The sequence below is a fragment of the Ovis aries genome, chromosome 16, assembly GCF_016772045.2.
Source record: "Ovis aries strain OAR_USU_Benz2616 breed Rambouillet chromosome 16, ARS-UI_Ramb_v3.0, whole genome shotgun sequence".
Classification (NCBI taxonomy): Eukaryota; Metazoa; Chordata; class Mammalia; order Artiodactyla; family Bovidae; genus Ovis; species Ovis aries.
The window spans coordinates 41,891,215-41,919,183 of record NC_056069.1 but is presented as its reverse complement, the minus strand read 5'-3'; the positions used below and the strand labels follow the sequence as shown (position 1 = coordinate 41,919,183).

General features: G+C 45.5%; 1 protein-coding gene across 5 annotated transcripts in view; it reads left to right on the top strand.

Annotated features, from left to right (window-relative positions):
- Nucleotides 1–27,969, top strand: part of PDZD2 (PDZ domain containing 2) — a 410,583-nt gene that overhangs the window by 119,230 nt on the left and 263,384 nt on the right. For all 5 annotated transcript variants that reach the window (XM_060400557.1, XM_027980140.3, XM_027980139.3 and 2 more), the window contains one exon: nt 23,389–24,228. In XM_060400557.1, coding sequence (XP_060256540.1) covers nt 23,753–24,228 — 476 coding nt within the window. In that variant the 5' untranslated portion in view covers nt 23,389–23,752. The remainder of the gene's footprint in view (nt 1–23,388; nt 24,229–27,969) is intronic.

The window sequence follows — 27,969 nt, the reverse complement described above, 5'->3', positions numbered from 1 at the left end:
CCCTTTTAATAGAAACTGCAAGTGCATACCCAAGTGGTAAAGATCCTATCCACACCAGCTTCAAGAGGAAGGATATTCAGTGGTTCTCTAGTGTCCACAGTGTCTTCAAGGTCCCAACTCTGTAGTCGCTCTCACTCTGCCTTCCTCAGCATCAAGCTTCATTTCAGGCTAATGATGGCAGCATCAATCTAGCCATCCAACCCAGTCCTGATGGTATCCAGAGGAAGAAGAGGGACCAGCACTTCTTGGCACTTTGTCTTAGGAGTTAGGTGAGGTTTTCTAGAAGACCCCTGGAAGGTTTCACCTCATGACTCAATGACAGTATTGGGTCACCTGCCCAGTCCTGAAACCATTGCTGGCCAGGAGAGGGTGTCACCTGTGATCAGTTACATCTGTCTTTAGAGCTGAGGTACCTACTTTATGGATGAATCCTGGAGCAAAATCAGAATTCTGTTAGGGAGTGAAAAAGAAGGAATGGATGCTGGGTAGACAGTCGACTCCAACTCAAAACAAGCCACAGGGTTGGTTGCCAACTGTATAGTCTAGTGACTTTCAGTTTTTTAGTTAATGCATTCAAATAAAGTCTAACCTAGGAAAATAAATGAACTGATAAAATCAGAGCAGTCATGCTTGTAAATCTACCCAAGATTGTGGTCGTAAGACCATGGTTTGAGAATCACAAGTTGAGTATTTCTTGTGTTTATATCAAAATTTTTTGTTTCCTGTCTCCTTTCATCCTTACAGCACAGTTGTACTATATGGGAAAAGAGGTCAGCTGGCTAGACAGGACCAGTATTTACAGAGTCCAGGCAAGCAGGGGCTTTCAAGGAAGATATCTGGGCTGGGAGTAACAGGTTGGGCATATGAGACCAGAGGGTGAGGTGACAGGGAGCTGGGAAGAGAAGTTTTCCTGAGTAGGGTAATGAATTGTGGTTCGGGGCTGATTCATTCATTCTGCCTGCCTAGTGTGTGTGGCCCTGGCCCATAGGTGATGTTTTCATCCAGAAGGAAGTGAAAGGCCTGTTGAGGCAGGAGCAGAGATGCTGGGTAGGACTGATTCACAGAGGGCAGAGAAGGCACGCAGGTCAAAGGCTCTAAGTTCTTCACTTTGAGATGGGGTAGGTATAGGTTTGCCATGTAAAATACAGAATGTCTAGTTAAACCTGAAAATCAGGTAAACAATGAGTACAAATTTTAGTATCAGTATGTCCCAAATACTGCATTTTTCTTGTTGAGTCACTAAGTCATGTCCGACTCTTTGCGACTGCACAGGCTGCAGCATATCAGCCTTCCCTGCCCTTCACTATCTCCCAGAGTTTGCTGAAATTCATGCCTGTTGAGTCAGTGATGCTATCTAACCATATATTAAGATGTACTACATACTTGGCCAATACCAAAGAAAGGCAATGCCAAAGAATGTTCACACTACCACACAATTGCACTCATCTCACACGCTAGTAAAGTAATGCTCAAAATTTTCCAAGCCAGGCTTCAACAGTACATGACCCGAGAACTTACAGATGTTCAAGCTGGATTTAGAAAAGGCAGAGGAACCAGAGATCAAATTTCCAACATCTGTTGGATCATAGAAAAAGCAAGAGAATTCCAGAAAACACCTACTTCTGCTTTATTGACTACGCCAAAGCCTTTGACTGTGTGGATCACCACAAACTGTGGGAAATTCTTCAAGAGATCGAGTACCAGAGCACCTTACCTGCCTCCTGAGAAATCTGTGCGCAGGTTAAGAAGCAATACTAGAACCGGACATGAAACAATGAACTGGTTCCAAATTGGGAAAGGAGTACGTCAAGGCTGTATATTGTCACCCTGCTTATTTAACTTCTATGCAGAGTACATCATGAGAAATGCTGGGCTGGATGAAGCACAAGCTGGAATCAAGATTGCCGGGAGAAATACCAATAACCTCAGATGTGCAGATGACACCACCCTTATGGCAGAAAGTAAAGAAGAACTAAACAGCCTCTTGATGAAAGTAAAAGAGGAGAGTGAAAAATCTGGCTTCAAACTCAACATTCAAAAAACTAAGATCTGGTCCCATCACTTCATGGCAAATACATGGGGTAACGATGGAAACAGTGACAGACTTTATTTTCTTGGGCTCCAAAATCACTGCAGATGGTGACTGCAGCCATGACATTAAAAGACACTCACTCCTTGGAAGAAAAGCTATGACAAACCTAGACAGCATATGAAAAAGCAGAGATATTACTTTGCCAACAAAGGTCCATATGGTCAAAGCTATATTTTTTTCCGGTAGTCATGTATGGATGTGAGAGTTGGACTATAAAGAAAGCAGAGTACCGAAGAATTGATGCTTTTGAATTATGGTGTTGGAGAAGACTCTTGAGAGTCCCTTGGACTGCAAGGAGATCCCAGAAGTGGGATTGTTGGATCATATGGTAACTAGACTTTTCATTTTTTAAGAAACTTCCATACTGTTCTCTGTAGTAGCTGCGCTAATTTACATTCCCACCAACAGTGTAGGAGGAGTCCCTTTTCTCCACACCGTCTCCAGTGTTTGTTATTTGTAGACTTTTTAATAATGGCCATTCTGACTGGTGTGAGGCAATACCTCACTGTAGTTTTGATTTGCATTTCTCTAATAACTAGTAATGCTAGCATCCTTTCAGGGCATACTATATATTCTTATTTGGTAAATCTAGCAGCCCTACATAGATAAGAAATGAGGGGGCTCCTGAAACATCTAGATGGGGTTGACTTTCTTCCCATGGTCTCCATTCTGAGTCACAGAGTAGTGGCACCTCTTGTTCTACTCAACAAATAGTTTCAAAGCCCTGTAACCTCAGAATTACCTGAAACACTTGTTAAAAATGAAATGAGGGGGCTTCCATGAAAGGCTTGTTAAAGGCCTCCCTGATAGCTCAGTTGGTAAAGAATCCGCCTGCAACGCGGGAGACCCTGGTTCAATTTCTGGGTCAGGAAGATCTCCTGGAGAAGGGATAGGCTACCCACTCCAGTATTCTTGGGCTTCTCTCATGGCTCAGCTGGTGAAGAATCTGCCTACAATGTGGGAAACCTTGGTTCAATCCCTGGACAGGGACGATCCCCTGGAGAAGGAAACAGTTACCCACTCCAGTATTCTGACCTGGAGAATTCCATGGACTGCATAGTCCATGAGGTTGCAAAGAGTCGGCCATGACTGAGCGACTTTCACTTGTTAAAAATGCAGATATCTAAAAAATACCATGGCCTCCAGTGATTCTGACACTGGACCCAGCTATGGAAGGCTACTTCAGATTTGAAGTTTCTATGGGTGAAGAGTCCCTTTGTTTATTACAGTCAATAAATATTTGTTAAACGTATGAGTGAATGAATGAATGAATGAATGAATGATTCATCCCTGAGGAATCCTCACTGGCTTAGTCTTGTTTGTCTTGTAGAACCCGAGAACCTCAGGAGCATAGGCATCTTTCTCTCCATTTCTTTTCTGATCGTGAGAGTCCTGGGAAAGAACTTGGGGGTGAGGCGAATTGGAGAGAGACTTGGAGAGCAGAGAACAGGAATGAGACAAGACAGGGCAGGAGAGAGCAGAGCCCACGGCAGGGGGCTGGCCAGACAGGGGGCAAGAGGGTGTGCATGGGGAGGTGGGCCGAGTTTTTAATCACCTCCTCAGGCAAAGAGACTTGCGATTTCAAGTTGAGAACAGGTCCTCAGGTATTTTCACAGGATTCCTTTAGAGTCTGACTTGGCACATACTCAGCTTCGCAGAGGGAAGGACCAGGATGCTTAAGGCGTGTTAGAAGTGCTTCAGTGGAACGTGGTGGGTGGCAGGTAATGGCCGTTTTGCTAATCTTGATAATTTCCCACTTCAGCAGGGTACCTCAGAGCATCTTTCCCACAGCACGTATCTCTGCAGGCTTAGCTGTGGGGAGACTAGATTACTGTCCTGAAACATTAAACCCGTAATGGACCCAGCCATCTACAGGTCTCCCAAATGGATGTGCCCCAGTGCCCACATTTCCTCCAATGCAGAGAATCACAAAGGAGTTTTTGGTTCCAACTTTTCTGGTGAGAGGCTCCGCCTTATGGCTGAAAACCTGCTTCCAATCCCAAGTGAAAGTCTGCTGGGTGACGTCATGGACACCTAGCTCTCTGCCTGCTGACTGAATAGCAGGTCCCCTCTCAATCTGCTCCCCCATCTGTATAGCAGGGATGCTGCCACTGAGCCTCAGGCTCTGGGAAATGCTCAAGCCGTCTGGAATCTCAGCAGCATAAGGCTCCTCGGCAGGGCTCTGGGTCAAGGCAATGAGGAGAACACTGACTCCCCTGGTTTTTTCCTTGTGATTTTGGTTCCATCCCTCCTGCCCTCGCTTCGCCCAAGCTCTCCCATGCACCAGTCTGGGCAGATCAAAACTGTGCTGTGGAGGGCCTGCTGAGTGACGGCTTCATGACCCCCCTGAAGTTTGGTTAAATCTGGAAGGTTTCCTTGGTTCCTGGGGGCAACAGTGAGACCCTTGTCCTGCAACCCTTACCTTAGAAATAAAGAAGACAAGTTTCTATGTTGAGAATTAAACTAGTAAATTGTATCATACACGGTTGAATAGCCAGCCTCAGGAATACCCAAGTTAGGAAATTGTCCATAAAAACATACAGAATCACAGGAATCTTGGGGAGGATGGACTAAAATATTATTTTGCTCATAATTAAAAAAACAGAAATCATACCATACTGATGTTGTGGTGGGTGGTTAGGAGTTTAGTTGCTAAGCCGTATCTGACTCTTTTGCGACCCCACGGACTGCAGCCTGCCAGGTTCCTGTGCCCACGGGATTTCCTGGGCAAGAATACTGGAGTTGTTTGCCATTTTCTTCTCCAGGGCATCTTCCTAACACTGGAATGAAATGCATGTCTCCTGCTTGGCAGGCTGATTTTTTACCACTGAGCCACCTGGGAAGCCACTCTGTGGTTGGGAGAAAAGAGTGTAAATCGAAGGGCTGTAGTTAGTGTAGAGAGTAGGGGAAACACCCTCCAGGAGCCAGATGTGGGTGATACCTTTTCAGATGTTGGGGAGGACAGTCTTGGTTCTGTGGGCAGTTTCCTTGTCTAAGCCCAGGTGAGGGCAGGAAAGAGTGCCTTGGCAGGAGAGCCTTCCTATGCTCACCTAGTTCCCCTTGTTCTAAAGTTTGCCTTCCTCTCTGCCTCCTGCCTTCAGGAAAAACAGGCATTGATCAGGTTGTTGCAAACATCCTGCCTACTTAATAACTATATTTCCAACTGAAAGTTAATAGATGATCATCCTTGCTGGGAACTGTATGTCCGTATCTTTCAACGTGCTGACAGAACTCATGTTTCTGAGCCTTGGAGCCTAAAGAAATGGATGGTGGGAGGTTGACCAAGATCAGGCTCACCTTGTAGTGTCTCCCTGGCCTACAGGGGGCTTTCCCCAGCCACACCTTTTCACTGTGCACATGCCCCTGGACATTAGCACAGACACAGCATCAGCAGGATCTTAGACAGTGGGTCCCACCTCTTCGTTTCCCCAGGCTTCTCCCCAAGGCCATCATGCCCAGAGTAGAATTTGATGATTTGTTGATTTCTGGCTTGTTTCCTTCCCATTTCTACAACCTTTGGTCTTACTTTCTCTCTACTTCACTTTTCTCCTGTTATGGAATTAAGTCCTCTGGACCCTGCTCAGGCCCTAGCTTGGCTGAGGCTCTCTTCCCTGCCCGGTAGAGGGCTCTTTTCCCATCCTGGTTCAAGCAGCCGAATAACGAAACTGAAGCTGAGATCCACACAGCACAAGTGTTATTCAGCAGCTAAGGAATGGAGAAGGGGGACTAAGTTCACAGATCAACCTTTCATCCATGTGGTGAGAGAGATTTAATTTTAAAGAATGAAGACAAAAGGCAGAGGAGTGAGGCTGATGGTGGTGAGGCATAAACACTCGTCTAACCAGGGAAGGGGTAGGGCTTTCTCAAATTAGTGGAGTGCCACCCTCTTACTATTTTTTTCTGATCCTTAATGACCATTTAATATGCCTGTTGACTTAAAAGAGAGTCACAACATAGAAACTGAAAGTTATCTTTTATTTGGTGGAAATTTTTAAGACTTCAAGCCCCAAAGACAGCTTCTCAAGTGACCCTGAGAGAACTGTTGGAGGGGGGTGGGGAGGGGGGTGTTCCATGGTGAGGGGTGGGTTCTGGAGCTGGGGAAGGATCAGGTTAGACAGAAGTTTGCAACAAAGGAGGCAAGTAGTCTTCAGATGATGTTCACATCAAAGATTATTGTTAATTAAGGAAAGCCAGATATCTCAAGTTAAGGAATTTAGCACTGTTCTATATATGGGAAGATGCAAGTGTCTGGGCTTACTGAAATCATTCCTTTCATATGCATCTCAGCTATCTGGGGCCAGCATCCTGCTTCTTGGCTTTTCACATCTTTAGAGTGGCTGCAAAGGACAGCTGCTGGATCGCAGGCATTGTTCTCCTTTTTGGGCACTCTCAGGGCTCAGAAATTCACTGATGGCTCTGACATCCTTGTTTACTGACATGACAGGAAACACTCAATTTCACTTGCTAATATAGTAAGGTTAACATATGATGAGACTCAAGGTCTGTTGGAGGTCAGATTGGTCACCATCTTTGTCCCAGCTGGTGCCATCTGATTTTTTGGTTTTTGGTTTCTGGTTTTTTGGTATCTTCCTTTCTTATCCCTGGACCCTTTAACTTAAAGATTTATGTTGTGTGTACTAGGCATTCAGTCATGTCCGACTCTTTGCGACCCCATGAACTGTAGCTGCCAGGCTCCTCTGTCCATGGAATTCTCTAGGCAAGGATATTAGAATGGGTTGCCATTCCCTTCTCCAGGGGATCTTCCCAACCCAGGGATCGAACCTGGATTTCCCGCATCGCAGGCAGATTCTTTACGATCTGAGCCACCAGGGAAGCCCTTGCTGCTACTGCTAAGTCACTCCAGTCGTGTCCAACTCTGTGCGACCCCCTAGATGGCAGCCCACCAGGCTCCACCGTCCCTGGGATTCTCCAGGCAAGAAGATTATAAAGATTGATGTTAACTCCTGCTAAAGATGGGGATTCACTGGTTTTAAGCAAAGACCTGGGGCAATTCTAAAAACAAACCCACTGTTGTTGAACCCAAGTTCGTGTGCCTAACACACAGAAACAGAGTTTGGAGCAGGAAAGGTTTATTGTAGGGCCAAGCATGGAGAATGGGTGACTCATGCTCAAAAGAGTTCAAAGGCTGTGGGGCGTATGACCTTCCTCTGATTGGTTGGTGGGGAGGTAACTGGGTGGTGCTCTAGGAATCTAAATCATCAACCTTCTGGTTCCAACCTGTCTGGGGTCCAGACTTGTGCTCAGCCTGAAGTTCCCATCCTCCCTCTGGGTGGGACCCTAGTTCCTGTAGAAGAACTCAGAGATTTATATCAGATTGCTATGGATGTTCCTTCAGGAGGAACTCTGAGTTCTGTGACTCTATTGTTCAAATTATTAACTGTTTGAATCTGTCCTCTGAAACTCAGGGAAGGCCTAGGAGGCTGATGCCTTTTTCCTACAAATAAGAATTGGGGACACAGAAAAGCTTTTGTATGCTAGAGGGTCCCACAGGGTCCTGCTTGGTTTCACTGCCCTTTAAAGGCCAGGATGGTGCACGAGCAGCCTTGGGGTTCATTGCGAGCCCAGGGACTGGTGTATCACATGCCTTCACAATCTTCCCTTAATTCTAGTGTTCTGCCTGCAAGAGGTCAAATGAGGATTCCTTTCCTGTCACTCCATGGATGTTGACTTGCCTTCTCATGACCATTATCTGAACCTTTCCCACAGTGAAGCCTGGGAAAAGGGGCTGCTTCTCAGAGAGGCACAGGGGATGAACCTTTGTGCTCTGTGATCTCTTCGTTTCCTCTGAGGATACTGTCCTTGCACCAGGCCCTCCAGCCTGGACTCCTGCAAGCAGTCTGGGAGGGGAGGGAGTGGAGGCCAGTCTGTGCACAACTTAGGCTTTTGCCAAATTGGAAAGTCTGCGGGTCCTCAATGGAAACACCGGATTTCCTCTTGTTCCATGGCCCTCATGCCCCACACCCACCCATCCCAGGCAAATTCCTTCCTCTTCCTGATTGTTGGTTCTTTCTGCTGCTCCAGGGAGCTTTTATTCAGTAGGCTGTATTTCTTCTTATCTTCCATAAGAACTGAACTGTGGTTACAAGCATGTGAATGTAAACCACCCAGCCCCTCACCACCACCCCGCTCCTCCCTTTGTCTTGGCAAACACTCAAAATCTGATAAAGCAATTTGGCCTATCTTTTCTGCAGTTTAAAACTTCCATGTGTTGTATACATGCTTCTTAATGATGCTAGCAACTCCATCTAACTTGCTAACTCAGCTCCAATGTCCAATAAGGTGCTGGAACTGGAAGGAAACTTAATAGAACTGCCTCATTTAACAGATAAGGAAACTGAGCCCCAGAGATGCTAAAAGACTTTCCTGGGGACCTACAGTTAGCCAGTGGGAAAGACTGAGGGCAGAAGGCGAAGAGGGCATCAGAGGATGAGATGGCTGAATGGCATCACCGATGCAATGGACATGAACTTGGGCAAACTTCAGGAGATGGTGGCCTTCAGGACAGGAGGCCTGGTGTGTGGGCAGTCCACAGGGTTGCAAAGAGTCGGACACAACTGGGCAATTGAACAACAACGGGAGAGTGTATCACTGGCTGTTAGAAAATACTTAAGTTGTTTTTAATTAACAGTGAGGTCAGATTCTATGCAATTGGTTGCTAAACATTTAAATATAGTAAGATTATTTACCCAAAAGTCTAAACACTAGAAACATCTAAAAAAGTACAGTTGTTCTGAATGAAACAACTGTAAAGTAACTACTCATTAAAAAAGAATAAGTCCAGTGAACTTGAGGAATTATATGCATGCTATATGTTCATGGTGTCGACTAAAAAAGATGTACAACTTGAGAGTTGCAACTTAAGTTTTATTTGGGGCAAAATAAGAACTGCAGCCCAGGAGGCAGCACCTCAGATAGCTCTGAGACACTGCTCCTCCCTAGCTGCAGTAGGGGGAGGTCAGTATATATGGTTTTGGTGAAGAGGGAGTTCAATACCGAGAAGCACTCACTTTACAAAAGGTCTGTTGTTAGTCATGAGGATCTGATGTCACCATGAAGGGATCTGGTGCTTCTCTAGATATATGCAGAGTACATCATGAGAAAGCGGGACTGGATGAAGCACAAGCTGGAATCAAGGTTGCCAGGAGAAATATCGATAACCTCAGATGCAGATGACACCACCCTTATGGCAGAAGGTGAAGAAGAACTAAAGAGCCTCTTGATGAAAGTGAAAGAGGAGAGTGAAAAGTTGGCCTAAAGCTCAACATTCAGAAAACAAAGATCATGGCATCCGGTCCTATAACTTCATGGCAAATAGATGGGGAAACAGTAGAAACAGTGGCAGACTTTATTTTGAGGGGCTCCAAAATCACTACAGATGGTGATTGCAGGCATGAAATTAAAAGATGCTTACTCCTTGGAAGAAAAGTTATGCCCAACCTAGACAGCATATTAAAAAGCACAGGCATTACTTTGCCAACAAAGGTCCATCTAGTCAAGGCTATGGTTTTTCCAGTAGTCATGTATGGATGTGAGAATTGGACTATAAACAAAGCTGAGCACTGAAGAATTGATGCTTTTGAATGGTGGTGTTGGAGAAGACTCTTTTTTTTTTTTTTTTTTTTGGAGAAGACTCTTGAGAGTCCTTGGACTGCAAGGAGATCCAACCAGGCCATCCTAAAGGAAATCAATCCTGAGCGTTCACTGGAAAGACTGATGTTGAAGCTGAAAGTCCAATACTTTGGCCACCTGATGTGAAGAGCTGACTCATTTGAAAAGACCCTGATGCTGGGAAAGATTGAAGGCAAGAGGAGAAGGGGACAACAGAGGATGAGATGGTTAGATGGCATCACTGACTCAATGGACGTGAGTAAACTCTTGAAGTGGGTGATGGACAGGGAGGCCTGGTGTGCTGCAGTCCATGGGGTCGATAAGAGTTGGACACAACTGAGCTATTGAACTGAACTAGATATGAGGAGATGCAAGGATTGAGATCATAACATCTGTTCCTAAAAACATACAACTATTTAAAGCCCTGTCCCACCAAATTCCCTGGAGCACAGAGTGCCTCACTGCACCCTGAACTCGCTCCAGGTTGTTGAAAGTCAACAGCTACAGCAGCAGGGGGTTCAGTTTCCTAGAGGCAGATGGCACATGCCTTTGTTGTTCAGTCTTTGGCAATGCCCTTGGTAAGGGCCAATTTGTAGGTGACAGTGACATGATCTAAAGGCCTGTCACCTGCATATTGGTGGCATCATGGCTGCCCAATACATGCAAAGAGGACAGGACAGGCATATTAAAATGAGCAATCACAGTAACCACAGGATAGTCTTGCTCCCAACACAAAGGTCTCAGTTCGTTCATTACATTTGATACATAGCAACTGTTTCAAAGTATTGAATTGCCATTTTGATGCCAAGCAGGGGCCTGTAGGACTCCTGGGCATGAAGGCCGTTTTGTCTGCCATTTCTTGTAGTAAGACTTCAGCCTCCATCACCTTCTCTGAGTTCCAAAGAGCAGAACAGTTACTAATCAAGAGAGGAGCAGCCATGAAACCACCTGAGGCAAGACTGAAGGGACCAAAGAGGCTTATCAAGATTAGGAGACCAGATCCCCTGAGGTCCTGTTTTTGTTGTTGTTTAGTCATTAAGTCGTGTTCAACTCTTTTTCCACCCCATGGACTGTAGCCCTCCAGACTCCTCTGTCCATGGGATTTCCCAGGCAAGAATACTGGAGAGGGTTGCCATGTCCTTCTCCAGGAGATCTCAGCCCAAGAATCAAACCCACATCTCCTGCCTGGCAGGCAGATTCCTTACTGCTGAACCACTAGGGAAGCCCACTGAGACCCTGAAGACACCCTGATCTTGTCAGGAACCCTACCTTTTTGAAACTTTGCAGAAGAAAGAATGCAGGACTTTTACTGCCTTGATCCTTATCACGTTCCCATCTCTGACTCAGTGGTTCAGTCCTGTCTGACTTTTTGCAGCCACATGGACTGTAGCCTGGCAGACTCCTCTGCCCATGGAATTATCCAGGCAAGAATACTGGAGTGAGGTGCCATTTCGTACTCCAGGGGATCCTCCTGACCCAGGAATCGAACCTGTGTCTATTGCGTCTCCTGCACTGGCAGGTTGATTCTTTACTCTTCTGCCACCTGGGAAGCCTGACTATATAACCTCTCCCTATTTACTAGGAGGGTGGTGGGCACAGGTCTTGAGGTTCTCACCTACTGTGTTCCCCTTTTGCCTGGCAAAGAAATAAAGCCACTCTTTCCTACTCCATAATTCTGTTCCTGTATTTCTGTTTGGCAGTGGTGCACAGAGAACCAAGACTTTGGCATTCAATTTCAAAAATATGTACCTCGCCGAATAAATGCCCTTTTCCCCCATCATTGTGCTCTTTCAGAATTTAGATGCCTACATTCTAAATATATAATTAATCCAGAACTGCCCAAATCCTGACATTCTGAGTAAACAATCTTAAACCGCAAATGTACAAACTTGTTTCAGTATTCAGAGCCACAAGAGATACATTTTAGAAGTACATAGAAAGCAGAAATAATTTATAATATTCATTTTGGTCTATTGTTTTCTATACTCATCTTAAGAGACAAGATTCATTAAGTTTCATGAATTTTTAAAAAGTTTGGACAAATAGTCCATGAGTTAGGACATACGATATCTTCAAGTACTGGATTCTCAAACTAGCTGCCAGGTCATTCTTTTTCACTCATTCTTTTTTTCCTTTTATCCTACTCTTTGGGGGTCATTAGACCCAGAAACTGAAGGATCGTGGTCCTGTCTTGATGTTCATTCCTCTCATGTCTAACTGAGGGCTGGACATGAGAGCCCTTCTATATGATTCTATAATCATATGAGAATGTTACCCAGTTCAAGCTTGGTCTGCTCACCACACAACAGGCCAGTTAACCAAGAGACAAGTTGTTGAGCTTGGGCTTCCCTCGTGGCTCAGCTGGTAAAGAATCTGCCTGCAATGTGAGAGACCTGGGTTCGATCCCTGGTTTGGGAAGATCCCTTGGAGAAGGGAATGGCTACCCACTCCAGTATTCTGGCCTGGAGAATTCCATGGACTGTATAGTCCTTGTGGTCGCATAGTCAGACACATGACTGAGCAACTTCCGCAAAGTGTTGAGGCATGGAATACAATGACAGAGAAGATGGCAGACTGATGTCTCAAAATAACCATCTTGTCAGGGGTCTGGAAGCCAGGTTCTTTTATGGGGCAGAGAGAGGGAGGAGTTGAACAAGTAAAGATATTATCTTGCAAATATCTCCTGGAATGGCCAACCTCAGGAAGTGTTGCCTTAACTTCTTTAAACTTCTTTAGGCAGAGGGACAGGATTCCCTGGGGCAGGTCATTATGAATGATTATAATGACAAAAGCAATGAAAAACAAAGGTTAAAGTCAAAGAAACAGATCTCTCATGGAGTCAGAATTGGCTCTCACCTGCAACAAGAACACCTCTCTCATCCCCTAAAACTGTAGCATAGACCTTGGAAAGCTTCACTTTCCACAGAATCCATTATGTGTCCGCAAATGTGCCACTTCATGGCCCTTCACACACTGTATTCAGCGATCTTTCTCCAGCAGATCACAGCTGCCATAGGGCTGGTCATCGTCTCTTCCCTGGCATGGCATAATCAACCCTTATTGAGTGAAAACAAAGACTGGCTCAGATTCTTGTTCTGTCTCATACACAGCCATTCAGTTAGTCTACAGTCTAAAGCCCCCAAAAGATGTCCTTTTCATTATAAGGGACTGGAATGCAAAAGTAGGAAGTCAAGAAACACCTAGAGTAACAGGGAGATTTGGCCTTGGAGTACAGAATGAAGCAGGGCAAAGGCTAATAGAGTTTTGCCAAGAAAATGCACTGGTCATAGCAGACACCCTCTTCCAACAACACAAGAGAAGACCCTACACATGGACATCACCAGATGGCCAACACTGAAATCAGATTGTTTATATTCTTTGCAGCCAAAGATGGAGAAGCTCTATAGAGTCAGCAAAAACAAGACCAGGAGCTGATTGTGGCTCAGATCATGAACTCCTTATTGCCAAATTCAGACTTAAATTGAAGAAGTTAGGCAAAACCACTAGACTATTCAGGTATGACCTAAATCAAATCCCTAATGATTATACAGTGGAAGTGAGAAATAGATTTAAGGGACTAGATGTGATAGACAGAGTGCCTGATGAACTATGGACGGAGGCTCATGACATTGTTCAGGAGACAGGATCAAGACCATCCCCAAGAAAAAGAAATGCAAAAAAGCAAAACGGCTGTTTGAGGAGGCCTTACAAATAGCTGTGAAAAGAAGACAAGCGAAAAGCAAAGGAGAAAAGGATAGATATACCCATTTGAATGCAGAGTTCCAAAGAATAGCAAGAAGAGATAAGAAAGTCTTCCTCAGTGATCAGTGGAAAGAAATAGAGGAAAACAATAGAATGGGAAAGACTAGACATCTCTTCAAGAAAATTAGAGATACCAAGAGAACATTTCATGCAAAGATGGGCTCAATAAAGGACAGAAATGGTATGGACCTAACAGAAGCAGAAGATATGAAGAAGAGGTGGCAAGAATACACAGAAGAACTGTAAAAAAAAAAAAAAGATCTTCACGACCCAGATAATCACAATGATGTGATCACTAGAGCCAGACATCCTGGAATGTGAAGTCAAGTAGGCTTTAGGAGGCATCACTACACACAAAGCTAGTGGAGATGATGAAATTCCAGTTGAGCTATTTCAAATCCTGAGAGATGATGCTGTGAAAGTGCTGCACTCAATATGCCAGCAAATTTGGAGAACTCAGCAGTGGCCACAGGACTGGAAAAGGTCAGTTTTCATTCCAATCCCAAAGAAAGGCAATGCCAAAGAATGCTCAAACTACCGCACAATGCACTCATCTCACATGCTAGTAAAGTAATGCTCAAAATTCTCCAAGCCAGGCTTCAACAATACATGAACAATGAACTTGCAGATGTTCAAGCTGGTTTTAGAACTGGCAGAGATACCAGAGATCAAATTGCCAATATCTGCTGGATCATGGAAAAAGCAAGAGAGTTCCAGAAAAACATCTATTTCTGCTCTATTGCCTATGCCAAAGCCTTTGTGTGGATCCCAATAAACTGTGGAAAATTCTGAAAGAGATGGGAATACAGATCACCTGACCTGCCTCTTGAGAAATCTGTATGCAGGTCAGGAAGCAACAGTTAGAACTGGACATGGAACAACAGACTGGTTCCAAATAGGAAAAGGAGTACATCAAGGCTGTATATTGTCACCCTGCTTATTTAACTTATATGCAGAGTAAATCATGAGAAATGCTGGACTGGATGAAGCACAAGCTGGAATCGAGATTGCCGGGAAAATTATCAATAACCTCAGATATGCAGGTGATACCACCCTTATGGCAGAAAATGAAGAAGAACTAAAGAGCCTCTTGATGAAAGTGAAAGAGGAGAGTGAAAAAGTTGGCCTAAAGCTCAACATTCAGAAAACTATGATCATGGTATCTGGTCCCATCACTTCATGGCAAATAGATGGGAAACAGTGTCAGACTTTATTTTTTTGGGGCTCCAAAATCACTGCAGATGGTGATTGCAGCCATGAAATTAAAAGATGCTTACTCCTTGGAACGAAAGTTTTGACCAACCTAGATAACATATTAAAAAGCGGAGACATTAATTTGCCAACAAAGGTCCGTCTAGTCAAGGCTATGGTTTTTCCAGTAGTCATGTATGGATGTGAGAGTTGGAGTATAAAGAAAGCTGAGCACTGAAGAATTGATGCTTTTGAACTGTGGTGTTGGAGAAGACTCTTGAGAGTCCCTTGGACCACAGGGAGATCTAACCAGTCCATCCTAAAGGCGATCAATCCTGAGTGTTCACTGGAAGGACTGATGTTGAAGCTGAAACTCCAATACTTTGGCCACCTGATGTGAAGAACTGACTCATTTGAAAAGACCCTGATGCTGGGAAAGATTGAGGGCGGGAGGAGAAGGGGACGACAGAGGATGAGATGGTTGAATGGCATCACTGACTCACTGGATGTGAGTTTGAGAAACTCCAGAAGTTGGTGATGGACAGGAAGCCTGGCGTGCTGCAGTCCGTAGGGTCGTAAAGAGTCAGACACAACTGAGCAACTGAACTGAACTGAACTGAACTGAAGAGTCAGTCATGTAGATAATTAAAAATTAGCCAGTATCCTGGTCTCCCAAAACATAAGCCGACCTAAAAGTGTCACAGTCGTTTGTGTTTATAATGTTTCTCATCAGCTATAGGCTTGTGAGTAACACCTGGGGCTGCAGAGTGGTGATCATATGTGCTTTTAGCTCTTTAACAGACAGAAACACACCCTGTTTGTTGTTGTTGATGGTGGTGACAGGTGCCCCAAATCAAGGTAGGAACTTAATCACAGCTGCTGTTGACAAAGTAGCAGGGCTGATGTTTAAACACTCAGGATTATATCTGATCATTGAATCTGAGAGTTAAGAGTGAATTAATTCATTTATTAGGGATTTTGTTTACCTATAATGGAATGTCTAATTAATAGGGCTTAAACAAGATAGCAGCCCATTTTTCTTTCAATCTAGGATTGGTACCAGCTGCTCAAGGAAGTCTTATAGTTGGTCATAGGATGGCTGCTAAAGCTCCAGTCATCAAAAGTGCATTTTAAGTGTGAAAAAGGGAAAATAACTCTCATAAAAAAGTAAACCTCTTTGATAGACCCACTCAACAACTTCGTGGGCCAAGACTATATAGTTATGGCTACGCCTCTCTGAAGGAACACTAAAAACTACAGTTTTTTGGTTGGGTACTTGTCTTATAAACACAGATGGATTTCTGTTAGAGAGAAAGAGAAGAGAAAGAATATTGTGTAGGCAAATAGCCTCACTCCTCTCCTTTGGCGCCTCAGACATACCCTTCTTTCTGTATGTGACATAGAGTCTCTATTATCAAGAGAGAAGGCTCTGAAGCCTCGTATAGTTGGCAAGATTAGAACCCTGGGTTTCTGGGGGGTATAGGCTGCAGTCCATGGGGTCGCTAAGAGTCAGGCACGACTGACTGCACTTTCACTTTTCACTTTCATGCACTGGAGAAGGAAATGGCAACCCACTCCAGTGTTCTTGCCTGGAGAATCCCAGGGAGAGAGGAGCCTAGTGGGCTGCCATCTATGGGGTCGCACAGAGTCGGACACGACTGAAGAGACTTAGCAGCAGCAGCAGCAGCAGGGTCCTCTCCATCAGTTCTGGATACAACTCCTTGCAACTGAGTGGTGAAACATCTAACCTACAGTACTGGGGAGATATAAAATAGCTACAATAAAAAATTTGCTTTCTAAAAGGAGGTATGGAAAACAGAGCAGTCACTGTTCTTAGCAGTAACAATGCCTTGTTCCAGTGGCCAGAACTCCTGTTCCTTGCCCTCCATGACCCTTGCCTGTCTCTAGGAGTTATTCATCATTCATTGTCTTCCAAGACCACTTCTGGGGTGGGCACAGGGAGGACACCTTCTCCGGGGCTATACACATCATCAAGTCTACTTCTTATGGATGAGAATGGCTGCAAATCAGATTGGGGTCCTTTGACAATAGAGTTCCCTCCAAGATTAGTAGGCTTTTCTGGCCAATTCCTGATGACTTGTTTCCTTTAGTTTCTCGTTTATGAGTTCTGCCCATGTCCCTACACTTAATGTCTGCTACATAATGTATGCTGCTGGTCATTGCTGAAACAGTGACCTCCAGTGGGTGATCACACCCTTGGCAGCAGCCTTACAACCTCTGTCTGATGGGGTACCACCCACCCCTTTCTAATCAAGCAGACTGTCTGCCCCCTGCCAGGGTCCAAGTGCAGGCCTCTCAGGCAGCAGATTGCAGGCTGAATGTTGAGCATGCCTTCTTAAAAGAGCGGTATTTCTTCCCATCTCACTTGCCAGCTGAGTTGAAGAACTCAGGACTTTGCTAGGATGGAAAAAGCACCACCAATATTTTAAATTTTTCCTACCAACTTCTTAACACCACAGCTTTAGTCAACAAATCTGTGACTTTCCACTGCATAGCAGCTGCCAGATGGACCAAATACTTCATAGAACAGCAAGGGGCACCTTTTCAGCCCACAGTATCCAAGTCCTAGGTGTCTGCCTCCCTCCCTCGCTTACTTATCTAGTTCCACATTTTAGGTTCTGTTACTTTAATTTTACTTATTTATCTATCTCTCTATCTTTTGGCCACACCACCCAGCATGCAGGTTCTTAGTTCCCTGGCCAAGGATTGAACCCACGCTTCTTGCAGTGGAAGCCCAGAGTCTTAACCACTGGCCCACCAGGGAAGTCCCAGCTTCTGTTACTTTCAGTTTCCCCACTTTTAGGTACCACACTGTACATTCGTTTGGAGTTTTATTCAGTTAATTTGTTGGATTTTGAAAAATCCAAATAATAGTGATTAAACAACATGTTGTTGTTGTTAAGTATCTAAGTCATATCCAACTCTTTGTGAGCCCATGGGCTATAGCTTGCCAGGCTTCTCTGTCTGTGGGATTTCCCAGGCAAAAATACTGGGGTGGGTTACCATTTCCTTCTCCAACCAGTCTTTCCAACCCAGGGATCGAACCCACATCTCCTGCATTGGCAGGTGGATTCTCTACCACTTAGCCACCAGAGAAGCCCTGATTAAACAGCATAGGGGGTTATTTTTTTCCTTCCACTTCTGCTCTTAAGGAATGCCACTGTGAACCCCACCCAGGATTTCCACTTTCATCTCATTGGCCAGAACACTGTTGTGGAGTTCTTTGTATCTCCTCCAAGAGAGGCTGGGTAGATGGATACATCACCACACCCAGGAACATACAGGAAGAAAGAGAGAAGGGTCATCAGGTAGACAGCCACAGCTTCTGACTTTGCCTGCTTGTTGATCTTAGGAGGTCCGATGGTGGCGGGGCAGAGATCCCCAGGCAGGGTGCAAGTGCAAAAGTCCGGTACAAGTGCAAAAGGGCAAGGTGCAAGTGCAAGTCCGGCGCAAGTGCAAAAGGACAAGGTTGTCAGGAGCAGGCAGGGAGGTGCTGATGTAGAGAGGAGCAAGACCCTGGCCCACAAGGCGGGGTTCTAGTCCTGGCTTTGTTACTTAATGTGAGAGCTCAGGCATTTAATTAGCCTCTCTGTTTCTGTTCTTTTTTCTGAGCCTTTAAAAACTGCAAACTAACAATACCTCCCTGCAGTAATGTTGGGGAAATTAAATAACAGAATCACTGGAAAGGGCTCATTTAGAACAGTGTCTGATACATGGTTATGCTCAGAAAATGTTAGTCAGTAGCCTGTGTTGGTAAAATGGATGCCCTTATTTTGTAAGGTGGTTGTGGGAGAATGAACAAGACCGGGAGGAAGCAGCCAGCACCGGGGACCTTTTTCCCCCCTCTCCTTGTAGCCAACAGTCCTTTCTCTCCCAGCTCTGACCTCAGGGTCTTTGTACTTGGGGTTCCCTCAGCAGAAACAGCCTTCCCACAGATATTCTCGCGCCTCCACCTCTCACTCCATTCAGGTCTCTTCCCCAGGGTCCTTTCCTAATCCCCTCCCATACCCATTCCTCCGGGGCCTCTGACACTGCTCTAATTCTCTTCACAGTGCTAATCACCGTGTGACCTTACCCTATTCCATGGTTACCAATGCGCCTTCCTCAGAACACAAGCTTCTTGAGGCTCGGTGGGAATGTCGTCTCTTTTGTTCTGGGCTCAGCACATGATGGGCACTCACTGAACCTCTCTGTTGAATAAGCCAGTAGTCAATATTTAATCCACATTGGTTTTCTTTTAAAATGTAGTATTTTCTAAGAGTCAAAAGAGGAACCCAGTCTGGTAGGAAGGAAGACTAGATTAAGGTGGAGGAATTTGAACTTAGCAGAGGTCAGAACAGGAGAATGTTTAGAAGCGAGGACAGTTGGAAGAGAGTGTTGGTACAGGACAGCCCAGTGTGAATCAGATTTTGAGGCAAGATCTGGATAAGCCAGGAGACCTCTTCACATCCCCGCCTAGGTTCAGGATTTAGCCTTGACTTTGGGCAGATGATTGGTTTCACTCAGTTCAGGGTTGTTGTTTTTTTTTTTTTTTCATTGTTAGCCCCCTCCTCTCACCCTGGAGAAAATTTTAATTTAATTTCAGTTCTAATACACACAATTAAATACTACGAAATAAGTGTCAGGTGGGATTGAGGATCGCAGCAGAAAGAGGCATTAACCATTATAATCTCTAAATTTTGTGGATGATGTCACCCTGCTGAGAATACATGGCTCAGCTCAACGGAGATCCAAGAACGGTGGTCGATTCTAACACCATATCAGTAAATTAACTCAGGGACAGAAGCATTTATTTGGAATGTTAAGGCTGTCAGCTTCAAGTTACTCAAAATTAATTTAAATTATCACAGCTATTTGCTTGAGATGGGAAACTAATTGGAGAATTAAGCATGGCAGATAAAAGGGAACTGTGCTGTTGCAGTGGCTCTCCAAGTCCACAAACTCTACTCCCTCTTAAAACGGGTCCATCTTCAAGATGAGCTTTTAGACCTTGACACATGTCAGTCATGGAGGGATGTTGGTATTTGTAATGATTGGCAGACTTCTGTGTCTTCTCTGTGTCAGTGTTCTGTTCGCTGAGATATTTGGTACTGGATTGTTTCATGGGATATTGTGAACATCCCACATTTCTCCCAGTAGCGTTGTAAGAGCGTGTGTCTTTGCATATGCCCTGAGTCATCTCAGACCGTTGCATTGGATGGGAACGCCTCTATGCCTTTTATTTGTAGAAAAACCACAAAAGGAGTTGATCAAATGGGGAGCTAGAAAGATTACTGGTAAATTCCAAGTTTTGGGTACAGAATTGAAAGGTTATATCGTTCGTGAATAACTTCAATAAGATTAACTAAGTCTCTTGACGGTGTTCTGTACATTTGAAAACATTTTTCCTTTTCTGAAAACTCCACTGTCCAGAGAGTGGACTCCCAGCAGCCATGTTGATACCTTGTGACCACACCTCCTTGGCCATAACTGATGGATGGACTCATGATGGACAAATGATCCAATCCAAGCCAATCAACTGTATTCACCACCAATGTACTAATTAACAACTTTGGCGTTACAAAGAGCAGGAAAAAAAAGGTTTTTTTTCTCTTAAGTTGTTAAAATGGTCAAATATATTACAAAGATCAATGTTGTTGTTCGGTTGCTAAGTTGTGTCCAACTTTTCGCGACCCCCATGGACTGCAGCACTTCCGGTTTCTTTGTCCTTCACTATCTCCCAGAGTTGGCTTAAACTCACATCCATTGAATGGGTGATGCCATCCAACCATCTCATCCTCTGTCGCCCCTTCTCCTCCCGCCTTCAGTCTTTCCCAGCGTCAGGGTCCTTTCCAGTGAGTCAGCTCTTCACATCAGGTGGCCAAAGTATTGGAGTTTCAGGTTCAACATCAGTCCTTCCAATGAACACCCAGGACTGATCTCCTTTAGGATGAACTGGTTTGATGTCCTTGCAGTCCAAGGGACTCTCAAGAGTCTTCTCCAGCAAAACAGTTCGAAGGTATCAGTTCTTCAGCACTCAGCCTTTTTTATGGTCCAACTCTCACATCCATACATGACTACTGGAAAAACCATAGCTTTGACTATAAAGACCTTTGTCAGCAAAGTGATGTCTCTGCTTTCTAATATGCTGTATAGATTTTGCTTTTCTTCCAAGGAGCAAGCGTCTTTTAATTTCATGGCAAGTTTTCATTCATTTATACATCTCCCACTAGACTATGAATGCCTATAGGACAGGGAATTGACCTTTTGACAATATATTCCCAGTGCCAAGTTCAAGGTCTGTTTCTCAGTATATGTTCATATGTTAGATACATGTTGAAAAAAGTGGAAAAGAAGTGAAAGTATTCATTGCTCAGTCACATCCAATGCTTTGCGACCACATAGACTGTAGCCTGCCAGGCTCCTCTGTCAATGGGATTTCCCAGGCAAGAATCCTGGAGAGGGTAGCCATTCTCTTCTCAAGGCTATCTTCCTGAGAAGGTAGATTCTTTACTAATTGAGCCACAAAGGAAGCTGTAAACGCATGTTGCATAAATATGGTCTGACATTGAGGGGGAAAATTCTCTATTGCTCTTAAGTTTGGGTCTTTTCAATCACTTATTTTCCAAATGAACATCTAACTCAATATGTTTAACTCTTGTTTTCACGTGTATGAAACCATCTGAACTGTGACTAACACCTTGAATCTTTAAAATTTTAATTTTGAAGAATCTTTTAAAAAAATATTTTAAATTATTGAGAGTCTACAAGGTGACAGACACTGTGCTGGGGTGGGGAGTGTATTGATGAACCAGACATTGTCACTGTACTTGAGAACCTCTCTGTGGAGTATGAGAAGCTTAGAAACCATTTAACTCAACTTTCTCATTTTACAGATGAGGAAACAGAGACTCCTAAGAGTTGTTCAGCCTGATGGAAAATGTTTTGATTTATTCATAAGACTTTAATATGTCTGTGTGGAGTTACTGTTCAGTAAGAGGTGTTACTTATTTGGGCCAAAGAAATTGGTTTTTGCCCGTGTATGGATTATCTTTTCTTTGATCTTGCCTTTCTTTTTAATAGGTGCATGATTATGTAGATGATATTTACTAAGCCTTTGATTTATAAGGAACCAGTTAATAGCTGGCACTCCAGTTCTCTGGAAACTCACAGCCTACTCTACTAGAAATTTCTTTACGGTTCCTGAGGAATAAGGTCATTTATTCTTGACATGGCTTCTGACACCTCTCCCATTTGTTATTATTCCTTGTTAAATCACTTCCTGAGAAGGCTTGAGAATGTTTTCCATCTTAGATGGCACAGTTTATATTGACTTTCTCTAGCTGAAAGTGAAGTTCTAAGAAGAGCCTGAAAGGGGTCATTTTTCTGTGTTTACAGAGGATGGAGGTGAAAATCTCTTTGGAGGAGAAGGAGAATCGGCCAGGGAGTCCAATTAACCTTCCACTGGGAGGGATGGATTGTGCCCTGGGCACTCTGCATGTTTGGGCAGGGGGAGGGGAGGGAAAAGGGGATATCACTGCCCACCCTCGCACAGGAGCCTGCAGTAGCCACGTGCAACCTGGGGAGTTTGTCACTGAGTGAGCCACATACCCAGGACAAACCAAGGAGTGGTCAGGGCTGCTCACCCAGAAACATGGAGAAACATCTCTCTGCAGGAGACAGCTTTGGGGTTGGCCTCACATAGGTTGCTTTCAACAGTTTGCCAAAGAAAAAGAAGACAGGAGACTAAAAGCTGGAGGCTGTAAAGAGACACGATTCTGTCTGAATGTACATGACGAAGCCAGGACCCCAGCTAAGCCTAGGACTCGCAGTGGTCTGGGGGAGAGTCGCGTCTCCCTGTGGTGTTGTCCGGCTCTTCCTCTTGGTCATACTGTCGAGCAGAGCTCTGGAACGGAGAGACCTCCTGTGCAGGCACTTGGGCCCATCAAGGCAAATGAACATAGATCTGAACTTCCTAGGAATGAGAGCTCTTCAATATGTCCAGCACCCCTCTGCAGTCTTCCGGGGAGTCTTGTCACACAGCCTCCGGGGTAGATGTGAGTTTGATGGGACTTGTCCTGGCAAAAGTTATCTCATTTCCTTACTGATCAGGGACATGTCCTGGGGAAGGTCAGCGTTTCAGAGTGTTCTTGTCTGAGGGAAGGGTGTGTGTGCACATCCATGCATCTGCCTATCTGTGTGTATCTGCATGTGTGCATCTGTGCATACATCTGTCTGTCTGTGTGCATCTGTTTCCGTGTGTCCCTCTGTGTGCACTCGTGTATCTCTGTGTGTCTGTGCACCTCTGAATGACAGTGTGTGTGCACACCTATGTGTGCATCTGTGTGTGCATCTGTGTGTACCTGTGTTTCTGTGTGTGCCTCTGCGTATTTGTGTGTGTCTCTGCACCTCTGTATGAGTATGTCTCTGTGTGTGCCTCTCTACATGAGTGTGTTTGTACATGTGCGCAACCATGCCTCTGTGCATCCGTGTGCATCTGCGCATCTCTGTATGACAGTGTGTGCGTGTATTTCTGTATCAGTGTATGTTGCATGTTCACACAGGGTGGAGGGAACACAGCAATGGGATGAGGAGGGGCACTGGGTCCCTGACTCAAAAAGCAAGCACCCTTCTGCTGCAATGCTCTCCTGCCATGTGTTCAATCTGAGAAGGCTCACTGTCGTAACAGGAGTTTTTGTTTTTTCCCCTCCCAGGTGTGAACGAATCCAGGGGAGGTCACCCTGTCACCGCTGGAGGAACACCTCATTTCCAGGTCCTCTGCACGAGCCCGACTGTGAAATGAACCAAGCAGGGACTGGTCGGACACTTCCTTCCTTTCCTCATTGACGCTCCGGGCCCAGTGATTGTTTCCCTGTTGCTCTGATTGTGAACCGTCCTCCTCTTGCCAAAGCAAACAGCCTGGACTGGAGGAGGAGTTCCTCAGGCTTGTCTGCCAGCCTGAACATGAACGCAAGCCGAGCAGACGACAGCCCGCGTTCCCGAGGGACTTGGGGCCCCGTGGGGCCTGGCCCTCAGGAGCAGGTCCTTTCGTGATGCTGGCGCCCGGGAGTGAGCACCATGCCCATCACCCAGGACAATGCCGGGCTGCACCTGCCCCTCCTCTACCAGTGGCTGCAGAACAGCCTGCGGGAGGGCGGGGATGGCCCGGAGCAGCGCCTCTGCCAGGCAGCCATCCAGAAACTGCAGGAGTACATCAGGCTGAACTTCGCTGTGGATGAGAGCTCCATCCAGCCCGACCGCAGCCCCCCTGGGATGGAGATCTGCACGGTGTACCTCACCAAGGAGCTGGAGGACGCGGAGACTGTGGGCCTCAGTTTTGGGAACATCCCTGTTTTTGGGGACTATGGGGAAAAGCGCAGAGGGGGCAAGAAGAGAAAAACCCACCAGGGCCCTGTGCTAGATGTGGGCTGCATCTGGGTGACGGAGCTGAGGAAGAACAGCCCGGCCGGGAAGAGCGGGAAGGTGCGCCTGCGGGACGAGATCCTCTCGCTGAATGGGCAGCTGATGGTCGGAGTTGATGTCAGTGGGGCCAGGTGAGTGGGGAGCACCAGCTGGCAGTGGGGGGCGGATGTGGGACCCTTGTGGCTCACTTATGCCTGATGCTGAGGGCTGCGGGTCCTCCCGTGGTGAGAAGCCAACAGCATTTATCCTATGAAGGGAAACTGCACACTCTTGAGATTTTGTGGTATTTATATGTTTGTTTTGCTTCATTCTCTCTTAGAAGACTCAGGCTCAGAGTTTTTCCTTTTTTTTCGAAACTTGGGGTAAGAAAGAAAAGAAATAGTCCATGATAAGAGGATGAGAAATATTACATTGAGTTAGACCCTCTTTTCTGCTCAACCCAGCATCTTACTTCCAACCGGAAGGCCATAGATTGGGTCCTGGGTATGTTTCCATCTGCCTGTCCTTATGACGTTTGCCACCAACTCACAATTCAGAAGGCTCTTGAGATGCTGAGAAATGTCTTTAGACCACCACCCTGCCATTTCCTCGTCCTGGGAAGATCCCCTTGGATCTCATCTCAATGAACTTATTTCTGTTTTCTACCCATGTGGCCACTTACCATGGCAGTAAGTTATGGTTGGACAGTTTTGTTGTTTCTTGAGTGAATTATGGTCCCCAAGACCACCTTCAGCTTCTATGATTCACTAGGAGAACTCACAGAACTCAGAAAAGCTATTATACTCATGGTTATAGTTTTATTATAATGAAAGCAATCAGATTAAAATCAACAAAGGCACATAGAATCCAGGAGAGACCAGGAGCAAGCTTCCAGTTGTCTTCTCCTGGCAGAGTTATACAGAAGTACTCAATTCTCCCAGCAACAATGTGTGACAACAACATATATGGGGGTTAGTTAGTCACCTAGACACCCCGAGCCTGTGTAGCTGACCTTTGTTACTAAGTATCCAGTCCTTCCAGAAATCAAACTAATAGTACATGGTCTGAGGCCCCCACCAGAGATCACATTATTAGCATAAACTATCTGGTGTGGCCGGATGCCTCAGGTATACAATGACACTCTTTGTTGCTGTTCAGTCGCCCAGTCATGTCCGACTCTTTGCAACCCCATGGACTGCAGCTCGCCAGGCTTCCCTGTCCTCCACTGTCTCCCAGAGTTTGCTCAGACTCGTGAAATAGGAAACAGGCCTGTGGGTGTTCTAAGATGCACCCAGGATTTTTTTAGTCAAGTATGGTAAGACATGCAGACAGAGGAACAACTGTCACGAAGGAAGGAGTTTATACCCCAGGTGCCTAGAGGCAGGAGGCACACCACTGTGTGCAGAGCCACAGGGGGAGGCACCAGCCCTGGTAGGAGGCTGAGGGTGGGAGGGGAGAACAGGGCCCAAAGCCTTTATTAGGGGTTTCCAGGGAGAGGCTGGGTGAGACGCGGTAGGCACACTGAGGAACCTTTGGAGAGGACAGCTTTGGTAATTTTGGCCAGCTCTGAGCTATACGGGTGGTCTCCAGTTGTCCAGTACCTGACCCCGGCTAATTTAGACAGGGGAATAGAGACTTGATATGTGGCGGTGCTGGTGGTGGTTTAGTTGCTAAGTTGCGTCTGACTCTTGCGACCACGTGGACTGTAGCCTGCCTGGCTCTTCTGTCCATGGGATTCTCTAGGAAAGAATACTGGAGTGGGTTGCCATTTCTTCTCCAGGCATGATATGTGAGAGTTGGTTAAAATAGACAGTTGGGATCTGGGCTCTGGACTGGTTGGTTAGTATTATTGATATCAAAGGCGCGCTCCTCAAGAGAGTTGTTTGCTAGCTCTAGGAATTAGCTACCCCTGATGGATAGGAGGGGCAGTCTCTCCAGGATCAAGTCTCCAAATGCCAGAGCATCAAGAATAAAGGAACTAAGGGAACAGCCAGTGTACTACTGGGCTGTGAATATTTTCCATGGCTAAGGGAGTAAATCCTCCAAACAAAACTTTCTCACTAGGCAATAGTCATGGCTCTGAAATTCCCTTCTCTAAGGGGCTGTTTTGTGTAGGCCAGGTGATGAAGGACTAGGTGAAAGATGGTCCTCAAGTGTAGGCGTGGAAGAAGGAGAAGGCCAAAACCCTCTGCTTAGTCTTCAAGACATTATAAAAGGGAATCAGGCAATGAGACAAGGGCTCCTGGAGTCCTGGTCTCCCAGTGCCCAGAACAACCAGGACATTCACAAGACAGGAGAGAAAAAGACTGGGTTGATTTTTCAGGATTGCCTCCTTAGTTCTCTGGCATCAGTTCAGTTCAGTTCAGTCGCTCAGTCGTGTCCGACTCTTTGCGACCCCATGAATCGCAGCACGCCAGGCCTCCCTGTCCATCACCAACTCCAAGAGTTCACTCAGACTCATGTCTATCGTGTTAGTGATGCCATCCAGCCATCTCATCCTCTGTTGGCCCCTTCTCCTCCTGCCTCCAATCCCTCCCAGCATCGAAGTCTTTTCCAATGAGTCAGCTCTTCGCATGAGGTGGCCAAAGTACTGGAGTTTCAGCTTTAGCATCATTCCTTCCAAAGAACACCCAGGGCTGATCTCTTTTAGAATGGACTGGTTGGATCTCCTTGCAGTCCAAGGGACTCTCAGGAGTCTTCTCCAACACCACAGTTCAAAAGCATCAATTCTTCGGCGCTCAGCTTTCTTCACAGTCCAACTCTCACATCCATACATGACCACAGGAAAAACCATAGCCTTGACTAGATGGACCTTTGTTGGCAAAGTAATGTCTCTGCTTTTGAATATGCTATCTAGGTTGGTCATAACTTTTCTTCCAAGGAGTAAGCGTCTTTTAATTTCATGGCTGCAGTCACCATCTGCAGTGATTTTGGAGTCCCCCCAAAATAAAGTCTGACACTATTTCCACTGTTTCCCCATCTATTTCCCATGAAGTGATGGGACCAGATGCCATGATCTTCGTTTTCTGAATGTTGAGCTTTAAGCCAACTTTTTCACTCTCCTCTTTCACTTTCATCAAGAGGCATTTGAGTTCCTCTTCACTTTCTGCCATGAGGGTGGTGTCATCTGCATATCTGAGGTTATTGATATTTCACCTGGAAATCTTGATTCCAGCTTGTGTTTCTTCCAGCCCAGCGTTTCTCATGATGTACTCTGCATATAAGTTAAATAAGCAGGGTGACAATATACAGCCTTGACGTACTCCTTTTCCTATTTGGAACCAGTCTGTTGTTCCATGTCCAGTTCTAACTGTTGCTTCCTGACCTGCATATATATAGGTTTCTCAAGAGGCAGGTCAGGTGGTCTGGTATTCCCATCTCTTTCAGAATTTTCCACAGTTGATTGGGATCCACACAGTCAAAGGCTTTGACATAGTCAGTAAAGCAGAAATAGATGTTTTCTGAAACTCTCTTGCTTTTTTTATGATCCAGCAGATGTTGGCAATTTGATCTCTGGTTCCTCTGCCTTTTCTAAAACGAGCTTGAACATCTGTAAGTTTACAGTTCACGTACTGCTGAAGCCTGGCTTGGAGAATTTTGAGCATTACTTTACTAGCATGAATTATAACAAAAACCATTTATTGAAGAGTTATGGCTCTAGGGACTCTCTACCACCACTGTCATTTAATATCTACTACAACTCTGTATAAGGGCTCACCCGGTGGCTCAGATGGTAAAGAATCTGCCTGCAATGCAGGAGACCGGGGTTTGATCCCTGGGTTGGGAAGATCACTTGGAGAAGGAAATGGCAACCCACTCCAATATTCCTGCCTGGAGAATTCCATGGACAGAGGAGCCTGGCGGGCTACAGTTCATAGGCTTGCAAAGGGTCT